General features: G+C 38.0%; 1 protein-coding gene across 5 annotated transcripts; it reads left to right on the top strand.

Moving 5' to 3' along the window:
* Positions 1 to 25,479, top strand: cpeb4b (cytoplasmic polyadenylation element binding protein 4b). Of its 5 annotated transcripts, none has more exons than XM_058757563.1 (12): positions 1 to 464; positions 1,116 to 2,279; positions 11,948 to 12,038; positions 15,992 to 16,042; positions 17,237 to 17,260; positions 18,862 to 19,032; positions 19,166 to 19,255; positions 19,940 to 20,058; positions 20,269 to 20,383; positions 20,830 to 21,011; positions 21,475 to 21,707; positions 23,074 to 25,479. In XM_058757563.1, the coding sequence occupies exons 2-11, from the start codon at positions 1,170 to 1,172 to the stop codon at positions 21,700 to 21,702; spliced, it is 2,181 nt and encodes a 726-aa protein (XP_058613546.1). In that variant the 5' UTR covers positions 1 to 464; positions 1,116 to 1,169; the 3' UTR covers positions 21,703 to 21,707; positions 23,074 to 25,479. The 5 variants fall into 5 exon arrangements, 4 of the variants coding, with proteins under 4 accessions (XP_058613546.1, XP_058613544.1, XP_058613548.1 ...); XR_009267849.1 differs by having other exon boundaries at positions 4 to 464; positions 21,475 to 22,925; XM_058757561.1 differs by having other exon boundaries at positions 4 to 464; positions 21,475 to 25,479.
* The last annotated feature ends 208 nt before the right edge of the window (positions 25,480 to 25,687 follow it).

Genomic DNA, 25,687 nt, shown 5'->3' with positions numbered 1-25,687 from the left:
GTGTGTGGACTGGGTCTCCTTGTCATTTGGCTTCAGTAGATTGTACCGTGGAGAGGAGAAGGACAGCAGCGGCAGCGCAGTGAAGGGAGCAGCAGTGCGCTGGTGAAAAAGAAAAAAAAAAAAGACAGAGAAACGAAAATTTAACAATGAAAAGGACGCATGAACGCATTGCAGTTCACCAGTAACTAAACTAGTCTTTTTATATTGAAGTCAATGACGTAGAGTCGTCTAAGCAAGTGATTTAAAGGTTAGCAGCTGGCTAAAGCGAGACAGGGCTGTGTCATTGAGAAGGCAGGACACGTCAAGACGAGGAAGGGAGAAAAAATAGACACTCCTGTCGGATTAAAGATCCCCACTTCATAGTATCAGATCACCAGTTTATTAGAGCTTCTGCGTTAGTTTGCGTTGTGATAATATCTGGAACGAGTGTCTGTCCTCAGTCATCGCTCGGATCAGCCACTAAGGTGAAAAGTAAATTTATTTATTGATTTTTGTGAACGTATTTATCATAAATACCTAATATTAGATGTGTATTGTGCTTTTATATGTGTTAAATCGTGCAGTATTGTGAGTATTGTAGTGCGAGAGCAGAAGACGTCATCATTTTTCAGCTCGAGCATTCGTTCGTTGAAAAGGAAAGGGAATACTAAGGATTTATTTATTTTTTTTCCCTTAGATGATATTTAAATTATAACAACGGCGGTACTTTGTCGAGTAAGCTATCTTACTGTACTATTTCTGCGTCAGAAAAACACGATCGAGTCGGCCTTTCGGTTGATATGGAGCCTTTTAGCAGTTCCTGTTGAATAAGCCGGTAGCCTGTTAGCTGCTAGCTGAAGAGACGTCACGAATCTATAATTAGAGCCTGAAAGACCTTTATAGCTTGTGTTATAGTCAGCATGGTATAATACTTGACAACGTAAACCTGTCATATCATACATTTCCTGGCGATGTTGATCACATTCATCTGTCCTGTCAGTATTTGTGACGTCTGGTGGCGTAGTGCCACATAGTCTCTCACCAAAGGGTGTCCTCAGCGTTTCCAGTATGTCATGAATTATGTTGTGCAACTGCGTCATGGAGTATTTTAACCATGGATATGCGTTCTTTTTCAGGGCTTAGGAAGCAAGAATAACTGTGTCGGAGCCAGGTTGAACTGGAGAACATAAATGGGGGATTACGGGTTTGGAGTCTTAGTGCAGAACAACACTGGCAACAAGTCTGCTTTCCCAGTACGAATCCACCCTCACCTGCAAGCGCCACACCACCACCAGAATGCGACCGCCAGCCCCGCCGCTTTCATAAACAGCACCCCGGCCGGAAATGGCAGCAGCAGTGCTTCGACCTGGCTGTTCCCGGCGGCCGGCGCTCACAGCAACATGCAAGATGAAATTCTGGGCTCCGAGAAGCCCAAAGCCCAGCAGCAGGAGCTACAAGAGAACCAAGAGAAGCAGCAGCAGCAGCTCTCCCCCGGACACCAGGAGAGCACCATCATCTCCGAGCTGGAAAAGGCTCGTGCCGAAGAGAGTAAAGTGGAGAGCGGGTCGTCCGACGGGACCAACGGCAAGGAGAAGCTGCGTTTGGAGTCCCCCGTGCTGACGCCCTTTGACTATCAGGAGCCCTCGGGACTGGGCACAGCTGCCCAGTCCAGCACCTCCTCCTCCCTGACCAGCTTCAACAACTGGTCGGCTGCTATCCCCGCCACCCCCTCCACCATCATCAACGAGGATATCAGCTTCTTCAACCCGGCTGCCTCGGCCAACAACGGCCCTCTGCTGTTCCAGAATTTCTCCCACCACGTCAGCCCAGGCTTCGGGGGCAACTTCTCCCCACAGATCGGTCCCATCTCCCAGCACCACCCACCTCACCCCCACTTCCAGCACCCTCACAGCCAGCACCAGCAACATCGTCGTTCTCCGGCCAGCCCCCATCCGCCGCCGTTCCCCCACCGCAGCGCCCCCTTCGGCCAGCTGCCGCATCTCTCCAACAACCTGAGCAAGCCTCCCTCACCCTGGGGCAGCTACCAGAGCCCCTCACCCTCTCCTTCTTCCACTTCGTGGAGCCCAGGTGGGGGTTACGGCGGTTGGGGTGGTTCCCAGGGCCGCGAGTACCGCCGTGGCTTGAATGGCGGCATGACGCCTCTTAACTCCATCTCACCGCTGAAGAAGACCTTCCCCAACAACCACATGCCCCAGCAGAAGTACTCCCGCACCAGCCCCGGATTCAACCCGAAGTCCTGGATGGATGACAGCAGGAGCGAGAACATCTTCCCTTTCCAGGTGTGTATATTATACTGGCACAATGATCTGCCTCAAAAATAGTTAACTAAAACCAGTGAATGACCAATGTTGGCCTGTCCGATAGAGGCCCGTTCATACCAAGAACGATAATTATAAGTATAAAGTTTTAAAGGTGTAATTCACCACTTAGTAAGATGGGCTTTTAATAAAACTTGGTCATTATGTAGTAGAAAGATGATTTTTTTTTTTTGCATGACTAGAGAAAAAGGGCTGTGGTGTTGTCTTTTGTCAAAAAGGTAAGAAAATTTCAACACCCACAATGCACTGTGCTTGATCCAACTGTGAGTGAGGATAAAAAAATGCATGAGTATAATATGTAGTTCGCACAAAATCCCTGGAGCTGTGTAATAATTGGGGAAGTCTTGGTGTAGGCAACATGGAGAAAGTCTACACATTGTTAATTTATACTAATTTCAGTGAAACTTTGTGTGCGAAAAGAGGCCACGAGCAAAATCTATATGGGGAAATCTTTCGCCCTTGTGCGAAACTTCACATTTATGCAGCTTCCTATTGGAATGACTGGATTTTGCACGCAAAATTTCGCAGAGAAATTATGAATGTGACCACACCTTTACGAGAACATGGAAATCCACACTGCAATTATAATAGTAATGAGGAGCTTTGAGTAATCAGATGTATTTTAAATCACTTTAAGATATTTTTCAGCTAATAAATGAAAATATCATTGACAGCCAATCAGAATCCACCCGACTTTAAAGAGCTTGAGCATTTAAAGCAGCAGGCGACAAAACTGCAGCGCTTATAATAAACAGCATGCTATAAAGTGTTGATGTGGATGCTAATATTATCATTGTTATGTTTATAGCTATTGTTCTTGGTGTTAACAGACTTTAGGTGTTCCAAAATCTACTCAAAGCTTTATCAAAGGCTATTTTTAATCTTTGTTAAAGAAAATTAATAATATGGTTAATAAAATGGTGAGAATAATAGTTTAATCTAATTTAAAGAACTTTAAGCCTGTCAGTTTAATTACAGCTTATTACCCCCAAACACACACCCACCGGCGCTCTTTATATAAAAAGGTGTTGTATGTAAGCTCAACCCAACTTTCTCACATCGTCAACGGTATCTTTTGGCTTTTGTCATCAGAAACTGGTGAGAAACTTACACTGAAATGAATGATTCCCGGTTGCTTTGATGCTGCAGTCGCTGTCAGTGTGAACCCTGTAACATGTGGATCATTGTTTTGTACATTTGCATAGCTTTAATTTGCCTGGTTCTGCTCTCTCATGGCACATTGTGACAAATTCTGCTTGAGTTGGGCCCAAAGCAACATGTGCCAGAGGCTTGGATGACTAACTTTGCCCTGCCTGTTTTGTTTTCCAAACAGCTCTGTGGGATTTTATGAGCTGACAGTTGCCTACCATGACGCTGTCTGGGATGGTTTGATGCTAATCTTACGAAGCGAATAATTGTAATGTAGACATTGTCTTTTTGACCCATTTGATTACATTTATGTAAGCCATTACATTAATCATAGTAGCACGGGTTTTAAAATGTCGGCCAACCTGTTTTATTTCTGGTAGTATATTTTTGGCCTTGTCATACTGGAGCTAGATTAGATAGATTAATGCAATCTTTAGATCTGTTAAAGTAGTATACAATACATAAATATTAAAAAACAGTTCAATTAATTTACACTACAGCAGCATGACATAGTCATAAGTGTTTATAAGCTGTACTAGAACTGCTCCTGTTTGTTTAGAGAGTGTGTCTGTGTGCATGTGATGCAGGGGTGGAGTGATGATCGTGAAAAGATAGGGCATAGAGTCCTAGACTGGCAGTATATTAGAGTTTTGTTTTTTTTGATTAAAAAAAAAAAAAAAAATGTTTTGTACTTACCAATAAGGTATCGGGCCATGCTATATTGTGAATGTAATATAATTTAATTAAGGACACAATTTAGTGATAACATTTTTTTCTTTTTTTCAAAAACATTTTATCGAGCAAATTGCGTGTAATATAGAATAAAACATTTACAGTAGACCCTGACAGAGGTCCTGTTCACCTCTCTTCTTGTCACTCTGTCTTTAGACTTTCCTGTCCGTTAAAGCCAAATTAATTAATAAAAAAAAAAAAAAAAGATAAATTTGCTTTCCAAAATGGTTCTATGGGTACTTCAGTAACTGTAAAAAACAAACAAACAAAACAAAAAAACAGTATAACACTGTAGTGATAATAACAATACTATAATATGCTGGTAATTGTTTAATGATAGATTCCCTTCCCATATACAGTAAAAAAAAATTCAATCTAACAAGACGTTTTTAGTAACCTACTGTTAAATGTACAGACTTTGGAAGTAAAAATGAAGTCATCTTATAATAATCTTATAATAATGATAATCTTCTAGTTTTATAATTAAAATGTACACTGATATTCTCATAATTTCCTCTTTGGTATTTTGTTTAAACAATTGTTTCTTATTAGTTTTTGTTATCAATTACGTACATTTGGGTTTTATGTTACATCTTACGTTCTTTAATTAATTTAATTTATCTAAGTGTCGTGTGTAACCATGATGGTGTTTTGGATTTGTGTGCACCTTCTGTATTTTGATATACACTGCTGCTTGTGGATACTTGTGATGAACTCGAATTCATCGTGTCTCTTTTACGTGTTTTGTTATGATGTTTATCAGTATATTATACAGGTACAAAATAGAGTAGCAGAATTTAATAGTAACATTATACCAGTTAATGAAATAGAAATGTTTTGTTTTATTTTTTTTACTGTAACTTGAAGTTCAGTCTGTGAAACCTAAAATAATGTTACTGTATATTATACAGCACAAGCTGTGGGATCTGCAGCTGCCATTAAAAAAAAAAAAAAATTTGCAGATAAATTTTTGGTGAACGGATGTTGTCATCATTGCTGTCACTATATTATAGATTTTACACTGGGACAGGAACTGTGCTTTTTGTGTTTTAGGTGTAAAGAAGACCAAAGAAGAAAAAAAAGCAAGATTTTTAACTCTTATGTAAATTAATAAAGAATGAGCATCAGGTGTGCTTTTGCTTTTTTTATGGTTTTATTCAATTTATGAAGGTGCTGTAAACTCAATCTTTAATATCTTCATAATGTAATAATATGGGATTTTGCACATGATGTAACTTGCCTTGTTTTATTATAAATAATAAGTCAGTAGAGAAACTGCATCCATTGTGTCTGCCATATGTTTTAACTGACACACCCCGACTCAGAAACTTAAGATAATCCTGTTAACTCATGAACACAATCTTTCTGACATGACTTGAACGCACCGTTGCCTCTCAATACAATTACATTGCTATTGTCCTCATTTTAGTTTTTTAGAAGTATCAACTATTTGTTGGTACTTACTGTAATTTAATTGCTTTAAATGTAGCGTTATAGTAAGCAGTGTGAGTTCTGTGGGCCTTCAGCCCTCATTTGTGTCAGTCGTGTCTCCCTTTCAGCTTGATTCCAGTAAACAGGTGCTTCCCAGATCCTCTTATCGAGCCGTTTGCGCACCGAGGTCATCATCTGGTTTAGGAACTTGGGTCAGCCTGCAGTTTTGTGATCTAGATGTGTTCTGTTCTTTGTAAAACCAACAAACTAAAGGTATTTGATAGCGCTTGGAACCTGTGGCTTCCACCGCTGAGAACAGGCAGCTCTTATTCGCAGCTATTTGCTCCAGCTGGTTGAATACGTGATGTGATTCCCAGCACTGCATAATGTCGCTGGAAGTTTCCACAGGCTCTGTGTACTCTCAGCCAAGAATATCTGATGTTTGGTGTGAAAGCAAAGGCTGTCTCCGGAGGGGGGGTGGGGGGGCAGGACACACACATATACACACACATTGACACACTCACACATGAACAGGCGCTGCCGAAATGTGTAATTAAGCAGTTGCTCGGAGTGAAAATGAGAAATGGGACACGCAATTCATGATGGTGAAGATGGTTCTCATGACAAGGTTAGATGATTGAAGACACTGTAAAGAAAACAGAAAAACAAATATGGCTGTTGGGACGTGTCTTTTTTTTCTTTCTTTTTTTTCCCAATTGGGCTGTTATATGCCCAAGGCTCAATTAGTGATCAAGCTGACACCGAGACGATTTAAAGCTGTTTGTTTTATTTTCAAGGCCAGCTTTTATTTGGCTATTGTCACGGGGCGCAGGTGCCCACGGCAAATAGTCATCTGTTGCTCAGCTTTATCATAAAGAACAGAGGGTTAGCCAAGGATTTGACTGTGCAGTTGCCTAATATGACACACTTTACATTTTTCATTTTGCACCGCATGCAAATCATTCTCACGCTTTTTTTGTTTTCGTTGATGCCTTTCTAGATTCGTTCTGTAATATTGTATGCACATTGCACACTTTCGTACCGTAATGAGTATCATTTGTTTTTGGTACACTATGCTCTCTGTCAGACAGGTCTCTTGCTTTGTAAATTCTAACCATCATCTTAACTCTCTATAATCTTCTTTAAAATCTCCTATGATTGCATGGGCTTCAGGCTGCCTCAGCACAGATATTCACCCCACAGTGCATTAAACTATCTCTGTTCTTGGGGAACTGTGTGGTTTGATGCAAAGAATCAAGCAGCATGGATACCTTTGACTATTGAGTTTGACCTTGGCATCTTTTGCAGAAGAGATTATTTTACAAAAGGAGATGTTTTGCAGTATGTGCACGATGCTGTTTTGGTAACGCTTTCTATGATGCCCATATTTATAATACATTATAAGGGTATTCTTATAATATGTTATACCTTATATGTTATATCGTCTTATAAATAATCATAACAAAAATTGTAATACATTATAATGCTTATGCATTTGTGGTCATAACTTTTAAGATTATGATTATTTATAACACAATGAACACCGTATTAAATCTACTTTTACATTTATAATGGACTATATATCTTGACATTTATTTAAGATCTGCATAGTATCTTACTACATCTTGAAAGTGGTAAGGTGTGGAGTGTTATTTGAGTGTTCCCTGTGAGGCTAATATTAATTTTGATGTGAGCTAGTTAATCATTTCAACTGGAAAAAAAAGCAACGTTTATATGTTATGTTACATTTTTATTTTGATGGTCCCCTTAGTCTATTGACTATAAGCAACTTTGCAACTACATGTCAACTAACTCTCATTAGAGTATTAGTAAGGCTAGGGTAGGTATAATGTTGACATACTTGCAAAGTTACTTATAGTCAGTTTGTCTGTTGAAGAACCATCAAAATAAAGTGTTAACACATATTTAACAGGCATACTACTAATACGCCAATGACTGCTAGTTGACATGTAGTTGCAGAGTTACTTAGCAACAGCTGTCTAAAGGGTACCATCAATAATCAAACTGATATTAAAATAAAAAATAGTTCAAAGCAAATGTGTTGTATTACACATTCATCTGATCTTATGGCTGTTTGAGAGAGAAAAAAATATTGCTATTGTTATTACTATACTTATAAGTGGTCATTGATGGCTTTAGGTAAAGTAGCATAAGAAAGGTGGCAAGATATGAGACTTATAATACATTATAACTGAGAAATATAATCCATTGTAACTTAAGTGGATGCAATGTGTTCACTGTGTGTTATAAATCATCATACTCTTAAAAATTATAACCACAAAAAAGAAAATATTATAATGCATTCAAACTGTTCTTATGAATATTCATAAGATGTTTTTATTTTTATTTTTTTATAATGCATCATGCATTCATTATAATGCCTTAAAAATACCCTTATAGTGTATTATAAATATGGGCTTCATAGAAAGTGTTACCGCTCTTTTCCATACAATAAAAATAAATGGGGATAGACACTATAAATCTAAGAACTGTAACAGAAAATCGATACATGTATATTGTGATATATTCCCTGGTCACTGTATGTGACCAGCATGACATTTATTTTTTGCAGTTTTGAAACAAAGCTGAGAAAATTACCACATTGTCATAGATGAATTATCCTTTATGGACATTTTTAAATATAAGCATAAATTGACATACTATTGGCATACATTGGCAAATTTGATCAGTCAGATAGTAGTAATGTATATGTTTGTGTTGAAATAGGTTACGTGACGTATATTAAAACCAATTTTTCGGTACAAATAGGCTTGTTAAATCCTTTGTTTTTCAGGTTGCGGTCTTAATGGTTTTCCTTTGCAATGGCACAGTGTCGTAATATTACCGCAGTAATGCGAAAAGAAATTCACTCTAGCTACCTTCTCTCCATTTGCTTATTGCATTTTATTGTGGACTCAGTTTCAAATAGATACGCTTATCTCAGGTATCTTGATTCAGTGCTGTCTAGAGATAGATAAACCCTTCTATGTCCTTCAGTTGGAAACCATGTACCTTTTCAGTGTTATTTTGTCATATTGATAGTTCTCCAATGAGAAAGGGTCTACGATAGAGGTATGACCATGACAGCCATGGTTATTTTATGCCATCTATCTGAACGAGAGCTCTTTCTACACTTTAATTACTTTATCAGCAGAGTCAGTTGCGCTCCCCTGTGGAAAGTTTCCATACCCCCTGCCTCCCCAACCGTGTGGAAAGGCCAGATTAATAGGCTTTAGAGTGATTTGATGTGGAAGGCTTTGAAATACCTTGTGCGGCGACAAAAAACACAATGTCAAGCCTCTGCCTCCCATTCTCCCCCGTCCCCCTTTTCATTAGTTTAGCCATGACATTTCAGATTAATGTCGTTCCTGAAACACCCGTAACATGCCACTCTTAATCACTCACATCAGGGTGTTCCATCAAGGTCCCTTTCTGAAAAGCTCACAGCAGACTTTTTCCATATCGCTTGAACTATGATGACCTGAAAACATGCCCCTGGTGGGTAAAGGCCTTTGAGTCAGCAAGCCCTGCACACAGTCTAATTATAGTTAAACCCGAAATAGCTCTCGTGTTAAGGAGCAGGAAATGCTCATTAACACCTTTTTAATAAGATGTGGTGTATAGAATGCAGCTCGTTCGGTTTTTGTCAATGATGGCTTTAGTTCCTTATGGAGTTGGTTCTTCATCAAAGGGCTCTCAGCGGAGTGTACTGTGCAGTAATTCTGAAGACGGCCTTTGGCCCGCTCTCGTGTTCTGAATCAGAGAGACAACCCTGTGCTGTGGCATAAGTGCCCTCCATGAGCACACGGCCTCTCTAAGCTGGGGGGGGATGAGTGGTGCTCTGAAGATCCCAGCAGATGCCAGATCGTGACTGAGCACGAGCAGATTGTACCGTTAATCATGGCACCATCCAGTTCAGATGGAAGCTGCGTTATGTTGGAGCTCAGGTACACCACGTTAGTTATTTATATAAATAGCCAGATGGACCCGGCTGCATCATGTATGTAGCAGTGAGCAAGTTGCTTCTCTGTGTGGCTGTGTTATTCCATAGGAGGCCTTTTGTTTAAAATATTTAAAGGAACACTCCACTAGTTTTGAAAATAGGCTCATTTTCCAACTCCCCAAGAGTTAAACAGTTGAGTTTTACCGTTTTCGAATCCATTCAGCCGATCTCCGGGGCTGGCGGTAGCACTTTTAGCTGCAGCTTAGCATAGATCATTGAATCTGATTAGACCATTGGCATCTCGCTCAAAAATCACCAAAGAGTTTCGATATTTTTCCTATTTAAAACTTGACTCTTCTGTAGTTACATCGTGTACCAAGACTGACAGAAAATGAAAAATTTTCTAGGCCGATATGGCTAGGAACTATACTCTCATTCCAGCGTAATAATCAAGGAACTTTGCTGCCGTACCATGGGTGCAGCAGGCGCAATGATATTATGCAGCGCTGCTTGCACAGGGAGCGTGCCTTGCAACCATGGAGACATTTATGAGAGACGCTGCATAATAGCATTGCGATTCAATGATAAGATTGTAAGATTCAATGATCTATGCTAAGCTGCAGCTAAAAATGCTACCGCCAGACCCGGAGATTGGTTGAATGGATTCGAAAACGGTAAAACTCAACTGTTTAACTCTTGGGGAGTTGGAAAATGAGCCTATTTTCAAAAATAGTGCAGTGTTCCTTTAAAAAGGTGGCATATTTGGTGTTAATGCCTATAACAGTAGTTTTGAAAAAAAGATTTGGGATTAACTTTTATAATTGAATGGGGATGAAATTCACACATAATTCTGGCATGAAATGCAATACATAACATAATGCATATGTTACAAAGGCTGCTGTACCGGACGTGGATTGTTTTTGCTTGTGAACACGTACTAGATGGATGCATTTGACTGTTGCGTTCTAACAGCATTCTGAAAACTCAAGATAAAAGAAAAAAAAAAGTGTGTTTAGACCGTGACGTTTTTCCATTCCAATGCCCTGCATCTCACATTCGGTGTGAACACTTCTCATTAAAAGTGATTGTTGACCCAAAAGTTATATTTCAGTTATCATTTACTTGCCCTTAAGTCATTCGAAATCTGTGACACAGATTTTTTTAAAAAACTGGAAGAGGATCTTTGTTTTGTAGTGAACTATCCCCTGTATTGGCGCAGACATTTGAAGGTAACTCTATCGCCCCCCCTTAAGTGCTGAGGTTTGTTATCGTCATGATAACGCAAGAGCGCACATCAAGTATGTATAGGATTGCGCTCTTGTAATGCTTTGGCCAAACATTTGCGTCTTTGTTGACGTACTCTCATAGAATGTCTTTCTGACCTTCAAAAAACAGGAAGACCTAGATTCGGTTGTTGTTTGCTTTTGGTGGACAATAGAATGAAGAGTCTTGAGCCTGAGATGTGTGTTTATTAATGCAAGTCTCAGTTTTGAGATCAGATGACCTCTGGTCCAGTTCAAACACATGATTGTGCTGAATCATCAGGTAAAGGGGAATATCCTAATCCATTTAAGGTATGAACGCTCTTTATCATTTATCAACCTTGTTCGTCCCAACAGTTATTGTTTGCAGTCTTTAATAAATTTTTTTCCCCCCAAAATAATCCAGTAAAACATTATCTGGTACAGCATGACGTTAGTATTGCCAAAGCCATGAATTAGTTTTCCAGGGATCACACACACTGAAAGTCCCTTTGGCTAATGGCAAATGCACATATGCAGACTGTTTAATTATTTGTATCTGGGTAAAAATATTGTTCAAGCTGTGTTTTTCAGGTTCTGTATGAGCCATTTGTCATGCAAATATCAAATTCAGGCTTTGTCTTTTTGTTAAATATGGGTTTTCTGCCTTTTTAAAAAGTCTTGCACATGGTTTGAGTTCGTTTTATTTGTTGGTCATTGGTACCTCTGGGTTTGTATTGTTAGGTTACGTCATTGTCAAGTTAAATCTGCATTGCACGTGTAAGCCTTTGTGCTTTCTCTGTCAGTTTTTCAACCTTTGTGTTCATTAATCATGTCAAACATTAGACTTGTCACATTAGACATTAGCCACATGATCGAGAGGTCAAGTCAGTAGCGAACACCAAATTGGATTTATATTTTGTTCTAGAGCCTCTGTTGAGCCTTTCATTTGTGACTTCCTTTCAACAGGATATAGTTTTTGAGAGGAACAAAAGCACAACAGCTTGAACTCTATTGTAGATGAAAGGGATACTCCCGCAGAGCCGAGGGATATGAGAAATGCCATCATGGTTGTTTTTTCTTGATACCCATCCTCCTTTTCTCCCTCACAGGATCGTCCCCGTTCATTCGATGGCTTCAACATGCATTCTCTGGAGAACTCTTTGATTGACATCATGAGGGCTGAGCAAGACACTCTGAAAGGTAAGATAAGAGTCCACCAAAAGAGATTGTGTGTCAAAGTACCATATTGATGGCCAAAAACCTTTGTCCTTCAGCAGTTAGATACACGCGGCCGCTCACGTGGTTTAAGTTGCGTTGCTCTCTCTGTAATCAAATGAAAGCTGTAGCTGGCTTGTACTCCAGTAAGGGGTCATTCACACAGAACATGCTTTTTCATTCTACTGCACTGCTTTTCAATTGGTGTTTTATGTAAACATGTGCTAAACAATCACGTTTGACCGGTGCATTTGCGACTGGTTTCGTGTTTGTAGTGCTCAAGTTAGAACTTAAAAAAAAAGAGAAAAAAAGTAAAGGCTAGAGACCCTTTTTTTAATTTCACTGCCCTGCATTTCACATTTTTGAATGCAGTAATATGTTCTGTGGAAATGGCTCCTAATAGTACCATCATGAGTTTGCTGATTTGATGTAGCTCCTGTTCTGTGTTGGTTGGTTATTGCATCACTTTTATATTCCTCTTTTGAGGCAGCTGACAACTGATCGCAAGGCATGGTCCTGAAGGCCTCACCTTTGATAGCAGTTGTAAATGCATACAAATGACAATTAATGAGCCCATGACGTTATTCCAAGCACTTATTAGAGCATGTTCTGGAGCAGACAGTAGATTTTAATCTTTTTTATGGTCACTGCTGCTGGCTACGGCCGCCTGTTATTTCCCAATTGAGCAGAACAGAATTATATTGAGAGGAAGAAAAAAAAAAAAAAAAAGTAAACGGACCTTAAAACATTCTCTTTGCAGTCTTTTTACTTTGCACTCTCCAGTGGCATTTTACACCCTTTGTTCTCTTGCATACTTTAGTAGATTTCTTTAACATCAGTTGTGGTGTTAAATTTTTGGTGTGAGAGTGAGCAGCTGTAAAAAGCTACCCATTAGCGCTGAATCATTGCACACCCACTCACACACACACACACACACACACACACACACAAACAGAGCAAGAAGAGAGATAAAGCTCTGTGTTGACCTACAAATAGCTGTGTCTGTGCAGCAGAGCTTAACCAGAGCTCCTTCCACAGCTCTAGCTCTGAAGCTACACTAGTCTTTACAAACACATCAGCCTGGTTTGTGAGATGGTTGACTTTGATTATGTGAACTCTCTCAAATTTGTGGCTCAAATCAATATGTTTCAGTGGAAACTCTTCCATTTTGTTTGTTTATTTTTAATTTTTTGTCATAAATGTGACTCTGGACCACAAAACCAGTCTTAAGTAGCACAGGTATATTTGTGGCAATAACCAAAAATACATTGTATGGGTCAAAATTATCTTTTTTTTTTTTTTAATGCCAAAAATCATTAGGATATTAAGTAAAGATCATGTTCCATGAAGATATTTTGTAAATTTCCTACTGTGACTATATCAATATTTAATTTTTGATTAGTAATATGCATTGCTTCATTTTTTTTTTTGCACCCTCAGATTTTCAAATAGTTGTATCTCAGACAAATATTGTTACTATCCTAACAAACCATACATCAACCATACATTCAGATGATGTATAAACCTCAATTTTGAAAAATGTACCATTATGACTGGTTTTGTGGTCCAGGGTCACATATGGTAATACGCATTATTACCTGCAACAAGGTAATCACTGCCACAGTCAACCTGCAATCAAAATTGACCCTAATTCATTAGTGCATGGTATTCTGTAAATTAAAAAAAAAAAGTTTTTGTAGTATACGTTTCATGTTTATTTTTAACTGCACATTGCCATATGAACAGACTGTCAGTGCTAATTTAAGTTTCACAAACCTTGAAACTTGAAATTTCAAGCACTGATTGTTCAGTAGGTGAGTCAGATGTTGATTCAGTAACTGCTTGATGGTTTCTGTGTTCATTCATTGAACAATGTCAAACTGATTTAAACCAGTAACTCATGAGTTTGTGGGTACTTTCGAATTTCGTTTTTGTGTATCGGATTGTACTGTTCTCGCTGTATGTTTGTTTTTGCATACAGCCCACAAGGATGACTCGGTTCACTTGTTTACTTGCTATTCTTGCTCTTACATTTTCTTTTCTCTCATCACATTTATTTCAGGCTGCAAGCTTACAACTTTTATAAAATATAAATTTGTTCACCATAGCTCTGCAGATTTAAACAAGCATTTGATGTCACATACTACACCTTCATGTTGTAGATTTCCACACATTTGGACCGTGATTAATGCAACCCCAAAACGGTTGGATGGTTTCTTGGAATCAAAGCTGCTCACCCCCATATACATAATAACCAAATTAGAACAACCCTCAGGGTCAGCTTCTCTCTAGCAGAGCATAATTTGACCACCAGAAGGGCGACCCTGCAGACACCACCCCAGTGTGGCAGAGATGACCAAACAAGAGACGGGGAAGAGAAGTAGTCCAGTGTACAAGTTGCTTTGAATAGCTTCCAGCATTGTCCTTTGCCTGTAAAAGAGCTCTCTGTTCTTGCTAAAGCAACAAAATGGTGTGCTGGCCCTGGCCACCAGACTGCTCTCAGAGTGAACAGTAGAAGGAGGGGGCTGCCAGAGCCATGTTAACACCACATAGAGAAACAATCCATACCAGCCGTGCTGGTTGTACTTGATGTTTCCTCTAATTCTTCTACTAGAAGCAGAATGAGGCTGAGTTGAGCATGAGAATGAAAGTGATCTGTATCCGGGAGAGTATTGTCATTCTGATGTGTAGTGGGTGGTCATCCGAAAAGAGGCAATTTGGAAGATAATGTTTAAAGTTGCCCCTATTATGCCTTTTCGAATATTACCTTTCATGCAGTGTGTCGTGTAGCTGTATGTGAACATAAACTATCAGCAAAGTTGTGAAGCTGACAGTGCACGATAAATAAAGTTATTGTCTATCAAAAAAAAGTCGACTCTCAATCGCCTAAACGAGTCGTCAGGAATTCGAATCTTTTTCTGTTTCGGCTGTATGTCATGAAGTAACACATTTGCATAATGTCCACCCATGTTCTACATCGCAAACAACTTGCTATCGCATCTTATAATTACCACAAACTTGTTAACACTTGACACTTACTGATGAGAAACGCCCTGCTCCAGTCATGCTTGCGAATCGGTAATTGGTAAGGTACAATCGATACCATCTTTTCTATGTATTGACAAGTCTCCAGGGCTGTCAGTCTGTTATGGCAATGGGTGTTTCGTTTCCGACACGCGCTGTACGTGGTAGACCAATCACAAAGGACTGCGCCATCGGACCAATCACAGCAGTGAGGGCTCACGGAAAGGAGGGGTTTAGAGAGACTGATTCTTTAAACTGCTTCGCACGAGCCGTTTGTGAATCATTTAGAAATGAGGTAAAATTAAATCTATTTTTTGAGAAAACTAAAGTGTTTTTTTGACCTTGCATGCATGTAAACCTGTTTTAGGAGACTCATAAGACAATATTAGCAACCTTAAAAATGGCATAATAGGGGCACTTTAACACCCAAAACCCTATAAACCCAATTTCTGATGACGCACAACCGTGAACACATGCAAGTCTTGATGCCCATGAACGAATGACTCTCGAGAGTTTGTGATTTTAATCGGACTCCCTCCATCAGTGAGTTGTTGCTGAGTTCACAGTTGACACCCTCACTGAACCACGTGGCATTTTCAAAATGATCCGAGAACTGTGATGTAGACTATAGAATTATGAGACATACATCAGTCTATTCACTGACTAGTTGTCTATGTGACAGTTGAGATGCAAAATTTGAGTGATATATTTATGACCTTTCTTTGCCTTTGAGTGATTTAACTGTAATTTGTCTATTAGAAAAGTTAACATATAGCAAACATTCAAGTGGCTGCATAATCTTTGAAACTGGAGACCTGTTACTCTACTGTGTATTAACACAAACCACGTGTGGATACAAATGTGCTGTATGTCGTTCCAACCATCCAGCTGATTTATACCCTCCTCTCTCGAAGGTCGCCTCGGATTCGCCCATACGGGAGGAGACAGCCCCTTGCCCATAAATGGTATGCACATGCATTTTATTGGTTTAATGTTCTGGTGGCTGGACAGGCCCAAGCTGTGTGTTGAAATAATCAGCAAGATGAACTTTGGGGCGATTTGTCTCACTGGTTCCTTTTAGCTGTAACATTCTCTTTGAATGCATTTGAAACATGGGGCAATGCAAATATTTATAAATGTATAAAAATTAAACATAGTATGTAGTTATATGTTGGTAATGTATAGTTATATATCATAATATAGGTGTGCCTGATCTTTTACTGTTGTGCAAAAAAAAAAAAAAATCCTCTTTTGTGGATGGAATGAACATGGTTTATGAGGGTACAAAACCCACAGCTTCTGAGTCAAATGGTGATGAAATGAAAACTGGCCCCGTTTTCATAGCTTGTTTTAAATCGAGCAGTAAGAACATTTTCACTTACTCCTAGGGCTAGCTAAATACATATAAAAATATATAAATATAAATATTTTCTGAATGAGATAAAATTGTAGCTACATAGCTATTCATGAATTGTTTAATGTACAAAGTGAAATGCAAATAAAATGTAAAAAATAGTCAAGGCATATTTTCCGTGCTTTTTTAAAATATTAATTAAACTAAAGGGTGAGTATTATTTAAATATTATCTTATTTTTTCATGCACCAATATAACATGTATTTTAATAAACAGCAGTATTTATCTTAAATATGTTTTTACAAAAACATAAAATACCCCACAGAGATTTGATTAAATGAAACGGACAGAAATACTATCACACATGCTAATACTCACTTTCTATCATTATAGTAGTGAAAAATATTTAGTTTGAAAATATAGTTTTTCCGGTGAGTAGACTGTTGAAAATTGGCAAGGGTTGTTAGTGAATGTGCTCAGAATTAAGACACGTTTGGACAGGTAGGTTAAATCATACAAGAGTGTCTTTAAAAATACATTTCATCAATCTTCTCTGAGTCACCGAGCCAAGAAAATCTAGACCGTTTAGTTTGAGTCTTGTTAACACTGTTTAAGCCCTTGACCAACAAATCCAGGTAATTATTTTAACTGTACTTTTTGAAAGAAATTGATTATAATCATACATCTCTGAAATGGCACATACTTTTCAACACATTTTTAAAGTGTAAAATTACTTCAGTCAGAGAATTCACATTTTCATTGGGGATGTGTTACTTTACATGTGATCATCTTATTTTACATGCAGCAAGGAATTATGGGAGGCGACGAGGTAAACACTTTTAACAAATCCAAATGAGAAAAATAAAAGACTTTCAAACTATCATAATTATGGGAGGAATAATCCAGCATCTGCATGACATGTTTTGGGGCATTGTTAATTGTTTGCATGTACACGTGCAGCCTTCATTTCCATTTGTGTATCGATTGTGTGCCTCTCCTGCTGTAATTCAGAGATTATTATTTTTTTTTTGGTGAAGAGTAAATTTGATTGGGGCTTTTCTGTGGTCAGGGCAACCATACACACACACACACACACACACACACACACATACATACATCCAGGCCACAGTTGTGACTAACTCCCTTACATAAAGTCTTGTAAAGCAGCTCAGGCCTGTGTTCTGTCACGTCAGGAGGAAATTTGCTGGAGTGGCTTGAGCCAGAGGACTAATACTACATCCTCCAGCCCTCGCCCTATGTTATTACTGCAGCTTAATGCAGAGCTACATGATAATGTGCTGGACGTTAACACTTACATTTAAGAGATATTTTACAAAATATTCTCTTATATAACCTAATTGTACAAATGAGTTTTATAGGCAAAACGCTAAGCAGAGTGCCTAAAATCCCATTAAAATCTGCAACACCGCTTAATGCTTAAGAATAAATTTGGCCAATGAATATCCCATCCTACATTCACACAGATATTTTAAAAATGGTAAAATAGTTTTTAGTTTAGGAAACTAGATGTTCAAAATTAACTAATATAATATGTAAATTTATCCTGAAATTTTAATCTAATGTAAATTTGTATATTTAACAATGATTTATGAAGTAAATATAAAGTACTGTTCAAAAGTTTGGCATCAAGATTTTTTTTTTTTTTTTTTTTTAAATGAGATTTAATACTTTTATTTAGCAAGGATGCATCAAATTGATAAAGTGACAGTAAAGATATGTATATATAATATTTATATTTCAAACAGATGCTGTTCTTTTGAACATTCAGTTTGCAGAATCCTGAACAAAATCGCATTGTACACAAAAGTATTAAGTAGCATAGCTCTTTTCAGCATTGAATAGTAATTTTGAGCACAAAATCATCACATTAGAATGAGTTCTGAAAGATTGTGTGACACTGTAGACTGGAGGTAGTTGTTGCTGAAATTTCAGCTTTGCCACCACAGAAATAAATTACATTTAAATGTATATATAAAAAAAGAAGAGTTGCCTTAAATTGTAATCTTATTTCACATTATTACTGTTTTATTGCATTTTTGATCAAATGCATGCAGACTTGGTGAGCATAAGAGATTTATTGTTTATTTATTTATTTTTTATCTTACCAAGCATAAACATTTGAACGGTAGTTAATTATCCATGCTTTAACACAACTCTCTGTGTAGAATATGAAAAAAAGCCAAAACTGTGGGCTATAATTTGTTTGATTACAGGACCACAGCAGCCATAATTCAGAAATCCCTATGCTTTCGAAATGGCACAACCAAGATGATGCAATTGTCTGTCTTCGTATTTCTTGGACTCAGAATAATCCATCAGTGTAATTTATTTTACTCTGTGGTGCAGGAACATAGTTTAAACACTGAGAAAGGCACATTTAATAATTCCTGCCTTCTCCCATTTCCTCAGGACACTCATCCCTGTTCCCGATGGAAGATGGCTTCCCAGACGAGGAGAGAGGCGATCAGAGCCTGCCTGGCCTGGGTTCCCCCCACTGCTTCCCTCACCAGAACGGAGAGAGGGTGGAGCGCTATTCTCGCAAAGTCTTTGTGGGTGGCCTCCCCCCTGACATAGACGAAGGTATTGCACACATTTAAGGTGACCTCTACGCTGTTGCTTACAAAAACAAAAACAGGTTTCAAGGTTCATTCTTGGCTTTGGAACCATGTCCATGATAGCCACTAGCTCTTATCTGCAATATTATCTTTCCTAGATGAGATAACCGCTAGTTTTCGCCGTTTTGGGCACCTGTTTGTGGACTGGCCTCACAAAGCAGAGAGCAAGTCATACTTCCCCCCGAAAGGTGAGCTAAGAGTATTAGTTGGCCATTTTTAAACCATAATTTTCATAGTTTGCACATTCCAATATTTTAGTTGTGGCTGGCTTGATCACCATGAGAGTGCTTGAGTACTGAATTAAAGGGATAGTTCAGCCGAAAATGACAATTCTGTCATCATGTACTCACCCTCATGTCATTCCAAACCTATAAGACTTTTGTTCATCTTCAAAAACCAAGTGAAGGAGACCTGAGAGATTTTTCTCTCCGTTGGAAGTCTGTTCCACTTTAAAATGTAATCTATATGAATCGAGCGGTGAAGTCTTCTGAAGAGACACCATCACTTTATATCTGTTATGCTCGACCAGTAAATCAATTTTATATGTGAATAAAAGCCTAAATTTAATTTGTTTGGCATATAAAACGATCTCTGTCTCTTCACTTGGATTGATCCGCTCAGTTCATATGGATTACTTTTGTGGTGTCTTTATGAACTTTTTGAAGCTTGAAAGTTTTGTTGAAATGAACTTTGAATTGGACAGAAATCTCTGAAGTTTCATTTAAATATATTTTTGGGTGAACTATCCTTTAAGGTTGGTGCTATCAATTATGTTTAAAGACAGGAGTTGTTTTGGTATATTATTGTAATGTAAAATTTTGTACTTTTGCCATTCCCACTGCTTACTAACTCTGAAATAAATTTTTCCAAAGGTTATGCTTTCCTCTTGTTTCAAGATGAGAGCTCTGTTCAAGCCCTTATCGATGCCTGCATCGAGGAGGATGGAAAACTCTACTTATGTGTTTCGAGCCCCACCATTAAAGACAAACCTGTAAGGATGAATTACACTACTGCACCTCAGTTTTTATAGTGAAATCTCTTTTTTCTTTTTTTGTCTTAAACAGCTGCATTTTCAAATCAAGCATTATTTGTTCTTGTTTGTTCTGTGAAGACCTGCTATTTGCAGCAGATTTGAACTGAAAAAACTAGCTCTTGTGGATTATTTTTTCATTTATTTTGTTGACGTGTGGTTTTGTAACAGGTCCAGATTCGCCCGTGGAATCTTAATGATAGTGACTTTGTGATGGATGGATCACAGCCCCTGGACCCGAGGAAGACCATATTTGTGGGTGGGGTGCCACGTCCGCTTCGTGCAGGTAGGGAGGTTTTTTTTTTTTTAGTGACTGGGTGAGATTAAATACATGATTACTTAAAAACTGATTTAGAGTAGCCAGGGTTATTTTGTGCCAGAACAAGTCAATCCAGCTGCACTGGAATTGCATTCTGCAACTATCTTAGTTGCTCCCCAACCATCTTCCTTGCTAGTAAAAAATTTTTTTTATTGTACCTTAAGTTGTTATTAAGAGACCAACAACTAACTTTGTTGTGACATATTTAAGAAGTACTGCTCTTTAAGTAACTTTCTGTTAACATCCATAAGGGTAGCAAAACTGTAACTTGTTAATAGTTTGTAGCTTGACTAACTATTTTCACAGTAGCTTTTCAAAAATGTATCGGGAGTTGAAAGAGGTAGAAAGAATTATGCAGTCTGGTGTGTATGTTTCTAAACTTTTGAGCATTAAATATATTGTCTTTCTGACAGTGGAGCTGGCGATGATCATGGACAGGCTGTATGGTGGCGTGTGCTACGCAGGCATCGACACAGACCCAGAGCTGAAGTACCCCAAGGGAGCAGGGCGGGTCGCCTTCTCTAATCAGCAGAGCTACATTGCTGCTATCAGTGCTCGTTTTGTACAACTGCAGCATGGAGAAATCGATAAACGGGTCAGTGTTGACTTCCACAAAAAATACACATGCACACTCCCCTTCCATGAAATGGCATTGATCCAGCAAGCCTCAAAAACACTAAAAAATAAATAAATTAGTTTTTGAGTTTTGGACTATGCTCTAACCCTAGTCGTGACATTGCAACATTTTTTTGGAAAATGAACAAATGCATGATTTGTATAGTTTCAGTTACAATTTAAATGAGTTTTTTTTAATGCAGGACTTATTAAAAAAATAAGAAAGATGGGTTTTTGGAAAACAAATCAGAACAAAGGAAGTATATAAAATTCACATTTAATTTGCCTTTAATATTTAAAAATATTATGATATTTTACTTTTTTACTGTTTTACAAATAATTGGAATTACTGACAACTTAAGTAGAAACTGTCCGTACTTACGAAAATACTGTCACAGTGCAAAAACACACGTGTAACAGTCTGCTGATCTTTCTCGTTCCAGGTGGAAGTGAAGCCATACGTCCTGGATGACCAGCTGTGCGATGAATGTCAGGGGACTCGCTGCGGAGGCAAATTCGCTCCTTTCTTCTGCGCTAATGTGACCTGTCTCCAGTATTACTGTGAATACTGCTGGGCGGCCATCCACTCACGCGCCGGCCGGGAGTTCCACAAGCCTCTGGTCAAGGAAGGCGGCGACAGACCTCGCCACATCTCCTTCCGCTGGAACTAAAGCTGGTAGGCCAGGAGAAGACAGAGAGAAAGAGAGGAGGTGGAGAGTAGGCTAGGAGGAGTCGCAAAATCATCATCTAAATAAATGCACTTTTCTGTTGCTGGTTCCTTTTTAGTTTAATTTAAAAAAGACAGACAAAAAAATATGATTTTAATTTGTCATTTAATATATTAAAAAAAATGGATGTGTATCCAAAAAAAGATTCAGGAAGAAAAAGAAAATGTCTAATCCATCTCTCTATTTTTTTATAACTCCATTATATTTCATTTTCACGTGCACAGAGATGTGAATATATTGAGTATTAGTATAATTTGTCAGTAAGTATCTGCATGACTTTAGAATTGGCTTTTTGTTAACATTGCGATTGGAAGTATTACGTCCTATTTTAATTTAATCGGAAAGGCGAAGGAGCAAACGTGAAAAGAAAAGGTGCGGGAAGAGTGCACTTATTTCTTTGCTACCCAGAGTGCAGATGTGTGGTCTAAGATCTCAGTTGTTAACCAAAGCTTGGGATTTGAGAACAGAAGAGAATTCTCTCGACGCTCTGTTTCTTTTTCTTTTTCTTTTCTTTTTTTTTTCTTTTTTTTGTATACTTTGTAATTTAAGACCATGCTAATCTTTAATGTTTCTTGATGACAACAACTGATTCCACAACAGCTGTCTGGATTTGATCTCCATTGTGACATGCAAGAAAACTAATACCTCAAGCTTAGCTGCTAGTTTAAGTCGAATATATATATTAAAAAACAAAAAAAAATCAAAAAAAAAAAGTCAAGCTGGTCTCACCCTTTCCCCCAGGACCACAGAAAAAGGAAATGACATAAGCAAACGGCACATTGAGAAAATCTGCTCTGTCACTTCCTGATTTGAATTCGAGATTCAGCATCCTAGTGGGGAATGTATGTTGTTAAAGTTGCAGTAGTCTGCCTGCAAGCTGGTTCAAATGCAAGGAACTTGATTTCGTTTCTAGTCCAGCTTAGCAAGAAGCAGCCGTCGTTCTCTCAGGCTGTTAGCGGCAAGCCTTCGTTTTCATTTTTAACTCGCAATATGTGTCTCCTAAGCCTTTCCCCAGCCCCCAGAAGCCTAAAACCCCGAAAAGAGGTGTACGTACAAGCAGAACAGCAGTGAAAGCTACTTAGAAGGGAGGAAGAACGATCGAACAATGTACCTCCTGTCCTGCAGCAGCCGTGCCCGCTCAGCCTGAGTGTGAAGCATAACTGAAGGTAGTCCATGCATCTCTCCGCTCACTTGGCCCCTTCCCCCAGCGCTCACCTGAAACATAAGAGGTTTTACTTTCAGACATTAGGGAACCAAAGATGGCTGTGTAGTAGCTAGCGAATCCATGAACGTTTCCTTTCTTTTGCCCTGCAGATTTCATTTTGGCTGATTATTTCTGCCCCCAACCCGACCCAGTCCTCATCCCATTCAATATAAAGACCAGATGGGCTCCAGCAAACCAAAGATTGGCCTTGAATCGATCAGCATGCAGTTAAAGTCCTAGTAACACTAGTGAAAACCACTGAACCTTTGTCGCAAGTCTACCCGCTTTCCAAAGGTCAACCGAAAGAGTCACTCGGTCAGGAGTTTACGCCAGGCATCAGGATATCCAATTCGGTAGATTTACGGCATTTAAATCGACTAGCGCAAAAAAGTCAGGGAGTTAGTGATCAATTAAGACTTGATACACTAGTGAGAAATTTATCCTCGTGTCGGCTTCTCTCGCCGTCACCTGAGCTGGTGGGTGTGGTGGTTGAACATTTTCAAAGTTAAACACTTTTTGAAGAATCTACTGTTAATGAGATGGCAAAAAAAAAAAAGATGATTATTTTATACATGGCCTGCTGATTTTTGGTACAGTGTTTTCTAGCTAAATTATTTTGTCATGCACATATAAACATTTATTATGCACTACTTTTCTAAATACTTTTTTTTTTTCAACAGTCATTTTAGGCACATTTTTCACAAAATGGAAAAAAAAACTCCTTTTTGCAATACCTCAATTTTTCACATTGTGAAAGGTAGCTTTTGTACTTTTGTTACTGAGAGATCTGCATATATGGAAATTTTCATTTTAAGAGAAAAAAAAGTTGAGTGAATTTAATATATATTATTTTCAATTATGCTTTTTATACATTTCAGTGCTGAGGAATCTTTAGAACTAAGCACGCACTTGTGTTGACGCGACAAATCTGCAGAGGAGAGATCAGAGTGTATAATGCTTAAGGTCTTGGCTCTTGTACACTAGATTTTAATGGCAACCCTAGATTCGGAAATGATCTGACAACAGCATGGTAAGAACTCGTTGTCGTTCATGTTAATATTGCGCAAAATGGCTAAAAGATAACCTCGTCTTTTTGGTTTCCTCTCCATAGCTGGAATATAAACTTATAATATAAGGAGAATGCTAAATCTGGTTCATGTTTAGGCTGATCCTCGTATCACAAGAATGGATGTTTGATGTCTAGATATTTTAACATTTGAAAATATATATTCTTGAACTGCCAACTAGTTCCTATTGTAATCCTTAGCATGCATGATGAGAAAAAAAAAAGACGTACATGAATTAGCTATTGAAATTAATTGTTGTGGTTGTGCACCAGATGTTTCTAAATCTTTCATTTAAGGCCACCCCACACCCTGCACCCTTCCCATGTTATTCTCTATGCCTTCCCCATAATCCAGTATCGATAGGATGCACGGAGGAAAAAAAAAACACACACACACACACACACACACACACACACACACACACACGTGGAAAGAGAACTCTAAATGTCATTGGGTGAATTTGCAGTGCAGGACGAAAGCATCTTCTTTAGTACGCTGTTGAAAAGACTTGAGAACTTCATCCCCACTGTCTGTTTGAAGTAAATCAAAACCCGTTTGGAGGAAGGGGAACTTAAGACTTGAATGTGGTAAATGTTGCAAGTTAACTTCGAGTTGTTATGTGCAATACTTTTTTTGAACTTTTTCCAGATAAAGACTCTTTGCAATGTAATTCTTTAATGCCATTTTTAATTGCCGACATTTAAAGAAGATGTTAATATGTTTTTCACAGTCATTTTCTACTGTTATTGTAATCCTTTTCATGCTGGTGTTTGTAAAAAAGAAAAGAAATCAAACTATTTGTACTAATATAAATAATTGAAGTTATTTTTAAAACATTAAAGGTTTTGTGCTCATTTGCTTATTTTGTTTATTTCAAGCTACTGTGATTGATTGCATTGTAATTATTAGGTCAACAATGTATTTAGCTGTTTATTGGTATATTTTTAATTGGAATGTATAATTAATTTTTATAATTTTGATCAGATTTTTGTTATATTTTTGAGGTGAAGCTTTTAATATGTTAAAGTGTCTAGTTTTTACTAATTGCTATATTGTGCTCCACAATATATGGTTCACATTTTCTGAAGGAAAATAAATATTTAAATATCTGTCTGTTAACGATGTTACTTAATGGCAAAATTTCAATAGTTTTTAACTGTGTATGGGAAGGTTGTTGTATTTATTAATAGCATTTTTTACTTAAGATATCACCTTAATTTTTATTGTCATTTCACTTTATAAGTTCCTATTTTTGTATTTTTCTTTCTAATTAAGTTATGTTATACGAAATGTCCATATTCTAGGAGTTGGTCTGTAAGTGCTAGTGAAACAAAAAGAAAAATCTAATGTTATTTAATTGTTTGCAGCCAACTATTTATAACAATATGCATAATTTTTAAATATTTGTAATGTGAAATGTTGAATGAATAAAACTTAACTGTGACAAGACACTGACTCTCCTGTATTTCTTGTCTTATGTTTTAGAAATGCGTTATTGGTGCCTGCAATAGTCTCGTTCTCTAGATATTCTCTGTATGCGCTTCACTTGTAGATTCTGGCAGATGCTACTCTGAATTCATTTGAATTTTTTTTTTTTTCTTTCTTTTTTTTCTTCCTGTGTCTCACAGCTCAAATGAATCATAATGACCAGTAGGAA

Source organism: Onychostoma macrolepis, chromosome 21, assembly GCF_012432095.1.
Source record: "Onychostoma macrolepis isolate SWU-2019 chromosome 21, ASM1243209v1, whole genome shotgun sequence".
In the NCBI taxonomy this organism is placed as follows: Eukaryota; Metazoa; Chordata; class Actinopteri; order Cypriniformes; family Cyprinidae; genus Onychostoma; species Onychostoma macrolepis.
This window is presented reverse-complemented; position numbering and strand designations above follow the sequence as displayed.

Excerpts from the sequence above, each read along its gene's own strand:
- cpeb4b (XM_058757563.1), top strand. The coding sequence starts at position 1,170 with ATGGGGGATTACGGGTTTGGAGTCTTAGTGCAGAACAACACTGGCAAC. Across the intron at positions 12,039-15,991 it reads TGAGCAAGACACTCTGAAAG|GTCGCCTCGGATTCGCCCAT; the intron begins GTAAGATAAGAG and ends CCTCTCTCGAAG. Across the intron at positions 19,256-19,939 it reads GTCATACTTCCCCCCGAAAG|GTTATGCTTTCCTCTTGTTT; the intron begins GTGAGCTAAGAG and ends ATTTTTCCAAAG.